This window comes from Muscardinus avellanarius (genome assembly GCF_963383645.1).
Source record: "Muscardinus avellanarius genome assembly, chromosome: 1".
NCBI lineage: Eukaryota > Metazoa > Chordata > Mammalia > Rodentia > Gliridae > Muscardinus > Muscardinus avellanarius.
This window is the reverse complement of record NC_137786.1, coordinates 101737433-101749148: the sequence shown is the minus strand read 5'-3', so window position 1 is coordinate 101749148 and position 11716 is coordinate 101737433. Positions and strand designations below refer to the sequence as shown.

The window sequence follows — 11716 nt, the reverse complement described above, 5'->3', positions numbered from 1 at the left end:
GCCCCTGCAGGCTAAAGGAGAGCACTAAAGCGGCGCAGTCCCGAGCTTCCCCTGCAGAAGCCGCGCTCCCCTTCTGGTCCCTGGGTAGAGGGGGCGCGAGAGAGCAAGTGGGCGGGCGCCTCGTCCTCCGCATCCTCCTCTGAGTCGGGGCGCGCGGGGAGGGAGCGCGGCGCTGCGCCTCGCTGCGCATCGCGGCCCGCTCGCCGCCTGCCCCCTGCCCTGCCGGGCCGCCCCCCGGGCCGCGGGCGGGCGGAGGGCTGCGAGGCGCTAACGCTACGCTGTTTCCGGTTTTCCAGCGGGCTCCGTTTCCCCTCCCCAGGCGGCGGCGGCTGAGCGGCGGAGCCCCCCAAATGGCCTGGCCAGATGCGGCAGGTTTGCTGCTCAGCGCTGCCGCCGCCGCCACTGGAGAAGGCTCCGTGCAGCAGCGACAGCGACAGCAGCAGCAGCAGCGGCGGCAGCAGCAGCAGCAGCAGCAGCAGCAGCAGCAGCAGCAGCGGCAGCAGCAGCAGCAGCGCGAGCAGCGGCGGCGGCAGCAGCAGCATCTCCCGTCCCGCTGCGCCCCCAGAGCCGCGGCCGCAGCCGCAGCCGCAGCCCCGCAGCCCCGCAGCCCCGAGAGCCGCCGCCCGCTCTCGAGCCGCAGCCGCCGGCGGCATGAGGCGCGACCCGGCCCCCGGCTTCTCCATGCTGCTCTTCGGGGTGTCGCTCGCCTGCTACTCGCCCAGCCTCAAGTCGGTGCAGGACCAGGCGTACAAGGCGCCGGTGGTGGTGGAGGGCAAGGTGCAGGGGCTGGCTCCGGCCGGCGGCGCCAACAGCACCCGCGAGCCGCCCGCCTCGGGGCGGGTGGCGCTGGTGAAGGTGCTGGACAAGTGGCCGCTCCGGAGCGGGGGGCTGCAGCGCGAGCAGGTGATCAGCGTGGGCTCCTGCGCGCCGCTCGAAAGGAACCAGCGCTACATCTTTTTCCTGGAGCCCACGGAGCAGCCCTTCGTGTTTAAGACGGCCTTTGCCCCCGTCGACACCAGCAGCAAAAACCTCAAGAAAGAGGTGGGCAAGATCCTGTGCACTGATTGCGGTGAGTCGCCCCCTCCCTCTGCTAGAGAAAGGGGGGAGGGGCGAGGTGGTGGAAAATAGGGGGTAGGGCGGGGAGGTGCTGCAGGTGCCCAGGCCTGGCAGCGTCCGGACGCTGGGGGGTGGGGCCGCCCCTGGGCAGGGCGCCGGGCACCGGTGGGTGAGGGGCGGGGGTTGGGGAATGCAGATCGGGCTCAAAGTGTGCCAGTGCGGGGGGGGGGGCGGGCGGGGGGTGGCGCCGGCCTGTGCCAGCAGGGATCTGCGGCTGATGGATGGCAAGTGGGGCTGGAAAGCTGCCATCATAGCCCAGTAGCGGAAGGAGAAACGGAGAGGTCCGGCGGAGCTGGCCTGAGGCTCGGTGAGTCAGGAGTGACCCTCGGAGGCCTGGCCCGCTCTGCTCCAGGGCCGGCCTCGCCCAGGCTGGCAGGGTCTGTGGGAGCAGCTGGGCGGACTCCGGGCTGCGAAGGCCTCCGCTTACAAGTTCTCCCAGGGAATGGTCACCCCCGCCCCCTCCTTCCTCTCCCGGGCTCCCCGCTCTGCTCAGACACCGCTGGCGCAGGCAGAGTTGGACTTTTCCTGCTACTGTTTTCCGTCCTCCAAGTGGCTCTGTACCCCCCACCCCACCCCGTTGTGATTGCTTCTTTGCTGAAGGGGTAGCACAGCCTTCTCCTAGCCTATGAGACCAGCGAGCAGACACCTCTTTGAGCGGTCTCTAGAGGGTCTGACTAGGTCTTTGGATGATGATGAGGAAATGAGGAACTTCTGCTGAATGCTGGAAGTTCAGCTGACATCTTCCTGGCCGGATGTGTTGACTGCATCTCTTATCTTCATGATACTGGGTGCTGAACCGGAATGCAGGTGATTAGAAATAAAACACTGGAGTCTGTAGATCCATGCAGCTGGGAATGGGCGTCTCCTATGTTAGAAATAATAACAGTAAAAAGCCCACTTCAGAGCTTTTTCTTCTTGTCTCTGAATCCAGTACTTCTCAGCAAAACATCAAAAAAGAATTGTCCCTTCACTGGAATATTCTGTGTGAGCCTGTCCCGTGCTTAATCATAATGGGGCTTCATTTTGTCCCAACTAAGGTTGAATTTGTGGCAGTTGGTTCAGTTCTGGAGTGTGTAATCACTGACTGGTGATAGGTGTCTTGGACTCTCACAGCAGTCGGGGTGTTTTCCAGTTTACCAACTGAATCTGGTTAGTGTAGACAGCTTTGAGTATCAAAATATGTGTAGCAGCTCATTGGAAGTTTTGCTGCCCTTGTCTTTCTAGATTAATGCCTGCGACTTTTAGAAGCTTCCCTCCTCCGCTCCCTCAAGAGGCAAATTTTAGGAGTTAGTTGTAGGAGTATATTTAGGCACTGTGTTAAACTGTGATCATTTTAATGAGAAACATCTTGGCAGTGTCTTAATAAGGAGGGAGAAAACTTTGGGGATAACAGTTAATGGCTCTGATATTATTCTACGGATATTGTTGACTGCTTTTTGATGTTGGTTTTATGCTCTGAAATGTTTTATGATGACAAGTTAAGACCAGTTCAGAATTTCTGATTTTTTTATTCTACTAAGTATTTTGTCTGAGATCCCTTGGGAAGCTGTGGAACTGTATTGTACAGTGGGAAATAGATAGTAAAAACATTTACTGAACCTTGTCCAAGGACAGCTTCTGTTTTGCTTGTTGGTGAATTGCTCCTGGGTACACACAGTGCACATCTTCGCATGATCCCTAGTCTGGGCTACTGAGCACTTACAGCACTCATCAGATAACCCAAGAGTACTGGGCTTCCCTGCTCTTTGTCCCCCTCCTCCTACTTTCTCCTTCTTCCAATATAATATGCCTTATCAATTATACCTTATTGTTTTTAGGGAGCATTTAATAGTTCAGCAATTGAATGCAGAGATCATGAAAGGCTTGAGGGCCACAAATATAGTCTACTTTTATATTATGTTAATTTTATATGATTAACATAGCATGTGTAGTATAATTCTCAAAAAGATATATTTAGGGCTACAATCACTGGTAAGAGAAGGCCCTCACACATCATAAATTATCGAGAAGCAGAAATGTGGATGGCAGTATTTTAGAATGCAAAATAATCGCTTTGAATTAATAGTGCATAGATTAGAGTCAGTCTGGGAGGTTTACATAAGGGGATTAGAAATTAAAGGGCACATTTGTGAGAGAAGACTTGTGGAATTGATGTAATACGACAGAAGAATATAAATTGCATTTTATTATTTCTACCAAGTGGTTAAAGAAAACATGTAGTGTAATGGTATATTAAATAAGGAAACAAACTCATCCTAACTAACCACAACACCTTCCTTGTGCTCAGCAGGAAATAGCTAACAAATCCATTTTCTGTTTTCTATTCTAAAGAAAGCCCTCTGGGCCACAGGGTCATTGGGAACATTTTCTCCTTGGAGCAGATTTGCCCATTGCAAAATAGGGAAACTGGCACTTGGAAACTGTCATTGTGGCCGTTATATTGAGCAACTGAGGTTGAATTGTTACTTTGTTTAGCCAGTTTCAGCTCTGAGTGTCTGAGTTCTGAGAGGTATTTGTGCTTAAAAGTTGGCACATACCTCAGTAGCATCAATGCAGGGGTCATACTGGACACCTTCTGAAAGGTCTTCGTAAGTGGTTCATTTCAACTGTGAAATGTTGACTTGAAATCTGTGATCTAAAGTGATAGATACGGGTATTGTTTGAATAGCAATATAATCATTGCTACTCAGAGGGGCATTTTTGTGGATCTGATGTGTATCGTTGATCCAAAAATACTACCTCTGGCCTTAAAGAGTAAAATTGTTGCATTTCTAAGAAGATTGCATCCATGGAAGCATTTTCTGAGCCTTCCGAGGAAAGGAGAGGAAAAGGAGTTAGAAGTCCTTGCAGGAATTAGCAACTCTATGCCATGCTATAAAAGCTTCTCATTCTGCAAATAGTCCTGCAGTTTGAAAGATGGTTGCATATATTTTGATATAATCACACCCGATCTTTGCTTTTATATATCCATGGTTTTAAAAGATGTTTATTGTGTGGATGCTGTAGGTAGCATTCTTTTTATTTAAAACGACCATTCCTTCCTTTGGGACATCCTGATTTGCAGTTTTCTAATGTATAGCGTCCTTTACTGTTAAACTCGGGCAAGGTGTATTTCTTGTGAACTTTACATTTTTTAGGATAATTTTAAATTAATCTGGCGCCCAGAATCATGTATTAGAGGAAGGTGGTTCACAAAATTCAGTGTGGCAAAAGCAACTACATATTTTTAAAATGCTGTTTATTTAAGGAATCTTTTCTTCCCCAGCCAGCTGGAAACCCAGCTGTGCTGCAGCTTGAGGATGGGAAAGTGAAACTAGATTAGAAATTGACCAGTCTTAGTGGGGAGGACAAAGCTTGGCTATATATTTAGGAGACAAATTGCCATTCTAATATCATCCTTTCTTATAGTGGCTGCTTTCCTCTCCAAACTGCAATTTTGGGGGGCAGAACAATATTTTATCTTAAAAGATCTTCTTTGTCCCCCCACCATCCAGGTTTTGGTAACTGTGCTTGGCTTATAGAAGAACCTTCTCTGACTTTTGAGTGGATGAATTCAAGAAAAGTTAAAAGAGAAAGCCTTCAGATTCATGTTAAACACTCTTAACTCTGATTTGTGGCAAAAGCCCTGAGCTGAAAAGCTGAGTTTGATGATAGCCTTTACCTGTAGCTATGGGAACCTTTTTTTTCCTCCAAAAGAATCCTCATCAACTGGAGTACTTAACCACAATATGCTTAATCATCGTGATGATTAGTGTTAATTGGATTTGAGCGATGCAGAATAAAGGTATTGCTGAAGAAGAGTCACTTATTTGTTAGATAGGGGAGGTAGAGTATCACTCCTCCACTCCCCAAATTTAATAAAAAATATAAAAAATATTAGTTTTGATCCGGGCGTGGTGGCGCATGCTTGTAATCTCAGCATTTGGGTGGCTGAGACAGGAGGATTGTGGTTCGAGGACAGCCTAAGCTACTTAGTGAAGCCCTTTGCAATTCAGTGAGACCCTGTTTAAAAAAAAAAAAAAGAATAAAAAATAGGGCTGGAGGTGTAGCTTGGAGGTAGAATGCCCCTGGGCTCCATTCCCAGTAGTGCAATAAAATAAAATAAAATAAAGAATAAAAGCCAGGCATGGTGGCACATGCTTGCAATCCCAGCATTTGGAAGGATAAAACAGGAGGATCACGGTTTGTGGCCAGCCCCAGCTACTTAGTGAGGCTTTTGCAACTCAGTGAGACCCTGTTTCAAAATAAAAAATAAAAAATAGGGCTGAGGGTGTAGCTCAGAGGTAGAATGCCCCTGAGTTCCATCCGCAGTACCGAAAAAATACTCAAACAAAAAACTATTAGCTGTGCACGTGTGTGTGTGTGTGTGTGTGTGTGTGTGTGTGTGTGTGTGATATTGGGGATGGAACCCAGGGGCATTCTACCTCAAACTACAACCCCAGTGCTATTTTATTTTTTACTTTGAAACAGGATCTCACTAAGTTGCAGAGAGCCTCACTAAGTTGCTGAGGCTAGCTGCGAACCTGCCATCTACCTGTCTCTGCCTCCCAAGTATTGGGATGACAGGCCTATACCACCATGCCCAGCAATCTGAGTCTGTTTCTTAATCCCAGATTATCCAAAGGATGCTTCCCCCCACTTAACCAGTACCTTACTTCATAAGTATAATTTTAGGATCAGAAATGAAAATACTAATTTATTTTCCAGATACTTAGCCATTAAAATTTTTTCCATGACAATGAATTTTTTGAGTTTTCATTGGGATGCCTAAAGGAGAAATCCAGAGGTTTGTCATTAAGATTTAAAGCTACAGCTCTGTTCAAACAACAATCTATACTGATTCACAGACTTGATAATCTCACCAAAGCATTCTTGTAGGAAAGCACAGGATTCTATAGACAGGAAGAGAAAACTCCACAGTGCATGATTGTTCTGATTTATTATATATATATATATATATATACACATATATACATATATATATGTATATATTGTACTTGGGATTGAACACAGAGGCATTCTACCTCTGACTACATCCCTAGCCCTATTTTATTTATTTATTTATTTATTTATTTATTTATTTATTTTTGGTGGTACTGGGGTTCCTGGAAGCCCTTCTACCTCTGGGCTACACTCCCAGACCTATTTTTACATTTTCATTTTTGGAAACAGGGTCTCCTAAGCCAGCGCGCGCGGCTGGCTTCGAACCTGTGCGATCCTCCTGTCTCTGCCTCCCAAGCGCGGGGATTACAAGCGTGCGCCACCACGCCCGGCTATTTATTTATTTAGAAACAGGGTCTCACTAAGTTGCAGTGGGCCTAAGTAGCTGAGGTTGGCCTTGAACCTGTGGTCCTCCTGTCTCAGCCTCCCAAATACTGGGATTATTGGCATGTGCCATCAGGCCCAGATGATTGTTTAGATTTGTATTCAGAAGCCAAAGACCCCTGGTACCTGTGAAGAGGTTGATTTTGACACTATTCATATGCAGCTGGAAAAATGCCAGGGGGATTCAGCTAACAGAAAACTCTTTTAAAGTACATTTAAGATAACTGATTTGAATGTAGTGTTTAAATTTCAGAGGACCAGGGAGTTGCCATTTGGATAAATCTGAAGAAAAGTAAATGTGCAAATACCTAAACAGCAGGAAGTCTTAACGCTCTAAATCCTGTTGGCTTAGTGGAATTTGGTAATTCTGGATATTGATTGGGAAAGAGAAGGTGATGTTAATATCAGTGAAGTTTCCCTTGTGCAGTCTTTAACAATTTGTTCTTGGGTCTTTCTTTTCAAAGCCTGACCTACTGTTAGTATAATCTGTACTAGAGGTAAAAGAACCCCCTTTTACCCTTAAACTTTTGTTTGGTTGGATGTATGAGGCATGGGGATTGTTGTCTTGTTTTCTGTTGAATTAAGCCTCTCCTCCCACTTAGTTTTTAGAAGTTGTACATAGAAATAAATCTAGTTTATAAATTCTAAAAGATGACATAGGGAAGGAACTTTTTATTTTTTTATTATTTATTTATTTATTTGCGGGTCTGGGGATGGAACTCAGGGGCATTTGACCTCCGAGCTACACCCCCTGCCCTATTTTTTATTCTTTATTTTGAAACCGGGTCTCACTGAGTTGCAGAGGGCCTCACTAAGTAGCTGAGGCTGTCCGCGAACCGTGATCCTCCAGGTCTCAGCCTCCTGAATGCTGGGATTACAAGCGTGCGCCACCACGCCCGGCATTTTTTTATTTTTTTTTGCAGTACTGGGGATGGAACCCAGGGTCATTCTACCTCCAAGCCACACACCCTCAGCCCTATTTGTCATTCTTTATTTGGAAACAGGGTCTCACTATTTTCAGAGGTCCTCACTAAATAGTTGAAACTGGCCAAGAACCTGTTATCCTCCTGTCTCAGCCTGGCCAGAAGGAACTCTTGAAAACTACGGAAAGTAACTGCCTTGATCATGAAGGTGCTAAATTATGACAAGTTTGAAAAATGAGTATCTTATGTGAAATTAGACTCTTTTAATGATAACAATACACATGGGTGAATCTTGTGAGCACCCTGCAAGGCTGGAAGAACTTAAACACACGTAGAATGATTTTTTTTTTTTTTTTGTATTGAGAATTAAACCCAGGAGCTCCCCCTGCCATGCCCTCTTTGTTTTTTATTTTGAAACAGTCTCGCTTAGTTGCTAAGGGTCTCGCTAAGTTGTCGAGGCTGGCCTCAATCCCATGATTCTCCTATCTTAGCCTCCCAATTACTGGGATCACTGGCATGCACCAGCCTACCTGTCTTAATGGAAGATGATTAAAAGGCATTAGAATAATATAGATAAGACATGTTGTACCCAGGCAAAGAGCTGGCAAGCTTTTGCCCATGAGGGGTCAAAAGACAAATTGACACTGATTGAGATCAGTTGCTGCAAATCAACTGTGATGTTCTTGATAATTGGGAAAAGAGGTTAGGTTAAGGAGCCCGTTTTCTCTGGCTGGTTGCTGCAGACAGAGTGTGCCATATGAGCTCTGGTATACCCTCGCATTCCCTTCCCACTGAGTACACACAGTGAGAGCCAGATAGCCTCTCCAGGGATCCTGTGGGACAGAGGACCAGTGTCTCTTTGGGACCTGATTGTGCCTCTGGTCTCCCAAGGATGGTAGGAGGTAGTTAACATTTCACTTCCCTTTGCAGATATTTCCAGAGAGGCTGAAACACAGGTACCCTACAGGATTTCTGTATCTAAGCACAGACCTCTCCCAAGATGTGATGTTCAGGTTATTTTTTATTCTGTTTCCAGAAACAGAATCCCTTATGGTTTTCTTTTCCTTTTTGTTTTTCTTTTTTCTTTTTTTTTTTTTTTGCCGGTCTGGGGATGGAACCCAGGGGCATTTGACCTCAGAGCTACACCCCCTGCCCTATTTTTTATTCTTTATTTTGAAACCGGGTCTCACTGAGTTGCAGAGGGCCTCACTAAGTAGCTGAGGCTGTCCGTGAACCGTGATCCTCCAGGTCTCAGCCTCCCGAATGCTGGGATTACAAGTGTGTGCCACCACGCCCGGCTAATGGTTTTCTTTATCATTCTACAGATTCTCTGCCCCATACTGAGGACACAGGCTCCCCTACCTCTTCTTTCTCTATTTTATAAGGACTGAGGATCTGTCTTTGCCCACTAGGCTGGGATGTTTCACTTGTTCTTGATTTAGATATCAGCCCAATTAACAGAAGCCAAGATGAACAAATATTGCTAAGAACTGAATGGAGGAAAGATCACAACACAGCTGAATATCTGGTCCAGCCTATAAAAAAGTCAGGACATTGTTAATTCTATTGTGACAGCAAGGTAATTTGGTATACCAAAGCTTCTGTTATTAAAATGTTTTCTTTTAATTCCATCTTTTAGATGTTTGCTTCAACAAATATTCAAATACGTACGTACTTTGTGAAAAAAAAAAAGTACTTCAGTGGATTTGCATCAGACATAGTCCCTGCCATCAATGAGCTTGCAATTCAGACGTACAAAGATGTAATAGCAATCCAACCTAGATCATGATAAATACTATAAAATATGCCGGCATAGTGCTTTTAGGGGGAGAAGAGTCATAAAGGAAAGAAAGATCATATCTGGTTAGAAGATTAAGAAAGTTTTTTGGAGTGGTTTGAATTGTCAGAGACTGATGAGGTGACAGTGATTTGGGGATAAAGAGATGAATCAATTGATTAAGTTGATCCCATGCAGAGAAAACAGTATTCTCAGTAATAGAGAAGCACGTTTGCGGTCAACAAAATAACAAGAAGGAAAGGAAGAAATGGGTGAGGAGCCTGGAGAGGTAGATTAGGCTGATATTTTCACTAGACTTGAGTGCTAGGCAGACGAGTTTCTTCTTAATTATATAAGTAGCATTTGCAGTCTTGGGTTAGAAGCAGCTTGGTGATGTTTGGTGGCTATTAGTGAATGGGTCCTGCACATATTTTGTTATAAGTGCTCTATGTTCTTGGGATGCTATTATAAATGGTATTAGGCACTTAATTTCATTTTCCATTCATTCATTGCTAGTACAATCATCCCTCCTTTGTCATCTTCATTTTTCACCATTTCTTTGAAAGGAGGCACTTTCTCCATGACTGCTTGGATAGGATACTGGGTGGGGAGTAAGGGTAGAAGCCTTTCAGAGGGAACTCTCTTCCAGCCTCTTGGAGTCAGAGTCCCTTCCAGGGTGCCTGTGGCCATAGGTGTAAGCTCAACGCAGCCCCTCACACACCTTAGACCAGTGATGCATTCAGCCCTGCCTGTCTTTTGGCTCTCTGGATAACTTGCATTGCTCTGCTCGAGAGGAGGGTTTGTTTATTGTCAGGATGGGACAGGTGGACTAAGTAGGTGATCCGTGTATCTGAATCCATCTCTGGGTGAGAGAAAACATCAGGGCTATATCCAGTGCCATTTTCCCAGAATTGTTGTTGATCAATTTGATCTTAGGGGAAAAATGATAATTTTTTATTAAAAAGAAAGAAGTCTCTGACCATGATAGGATCCATTTGTCACAGAGTGAAACCAAGGCTCTTGAGATTTTCTTTTTTTTTTCTTTTCCTTTTTCCTCCAGAGGACACCAGGCTTCTCCAGGCAGCCTGCCTACTTACTCTAAGTTGGTTTCTTTTCCATTGTCCTCTCATGGGTTTTGCTTGGGAGGTTCTCTTACCTGAGGCTCCATCTCTCCCTTCTCACCCACCTGGCCTTGCTCCCTTCACCTTCTTGCTTGGGCCGGCTGGCTGACCGCTCTTGTAAATGCAACAGCAAAGCCCAGTGCGGTGGTGTATGCTTATAATCCCAGTACTTGGGAGGCTGAGACAGGAGGATTACAGGTTTGAGGATAGCCCCAGTAACTTGGTGAGACCCTGTTTCAAAATAAAAAACAGCTGAGCATGGTGGTGCGTGTTTATAATCCCAGTACTTGAGAGGCTGAGACAGGAGGATCACATGTTCGAGGAGAATCTCAGCAAGTAGTGAAACTTTCATCATCCTAAAGAGACCTGTTTCAAAATAAAAATAAAATAGGGCTAGGAATATAATTCGGAGGTAGAACGCCTCTAGGTGCAATCTCCAGTACTACAAATAAATAAATAAATGGCTGCGGGTATATCTTGGAAGTAGAATGCCCCCAGGTTTAGCATCCATTAACAAAAAGACAGGGGGAAATAAGCAACAACCATTCATCAGCCCTCATTTGTAGAATTAGAATTTGGAAATCAGAATTTCTAGAAAAATCTGTTCCCAGCCCTTCCTTGGACTTCAGGTCTGACAGACCCAGTGGAAAGGTAGGACTGAGGCCTGGGCCAGGATGAGAGTGGGGTCACATCCAACAGACCTGGCTGTCTTCCTTTCAGGTTGGTTCGTTTTGGGCAAACATTTTCAGCTGGGCATTGTGGTACATGCCTGGAATCCCAGTACTTAGGAGGCTGAGATAGGAAAATCTCGAGTTTGAGGCCAGCCTCAGCAACTTGGCAGGACCCTCAGTAACTTAGACCCTGTTCCAAAAAAGCAAGTTTTTCCCAGAAGGCCTCTCTTATACTTTCAGTTGTCATTTCTTCTTCTTCTCCTTCTCTTCTTCCTCCTCTTCCTCCTCCTCCTTCTTCTTCATTATTATTATTATTATTATTACTTTATTTTGGTGGTAGCGGGTAGTAAAGCCAGGGGTGTTTGACCTCCAACCTTAACTACCAGCCCTTTTTTATTTTCTAGTTTTTTGTTTTTATACAGGGCTTGGCTAGGTTGCTGAGACTCAATAAGTTGCTGAAGCTAGACTTGAACCTACAATTCTCCTGTCTCAGCCTCTCAAGTATTGGGATTATAGGCATGCTTCACCACACTCAGCTTCCAGTTATTATTTCAAAGGGCCTGCCTTCTGCAGAAAGGCTAGTGACAAATTCACTGGCCTCTCAATAACATGTACGTTAAGTTGTCCTGGCCAAATACTAACAGCAATTTCTTTCAGATGGTTCCTCCAGGGCTCAGCCCAGGTGGTTCAGGTTAATAGTGAGAGGACCCTAAGATGTGGAGCTGGGCCTTCTGGGCAAAGCAAGACATGACCACCTGTAAGAGAAGTCCTTTGCTGTTGGGA

The 11716-nt window shown here is 45.7% G+C and overlaps 1 protein-coding gene across 1 annotated transcript in view; it reads left to right on the top strand.

Moving 5' to 3' along the window:
- Positions 1-363: 363 nt before the first annotated feature.
- The window catches only part of NRG2 (neuregulin 2), a gene marked incomplete at both ends in the record, with an annotated part of 221668 nt that continues 210315 nt past the window's right edge, over positions 364-11716 (top strand). Inside the window, one exon of the mRNA XM_080710688.1 lies at positions 364-1069. Within this exon, the coding sequence (XP_080566814.1) occupies positions 364-1069 (706 nt within the window). The remainder of the gene's footprint in view (positions 1070-11716) is intronic.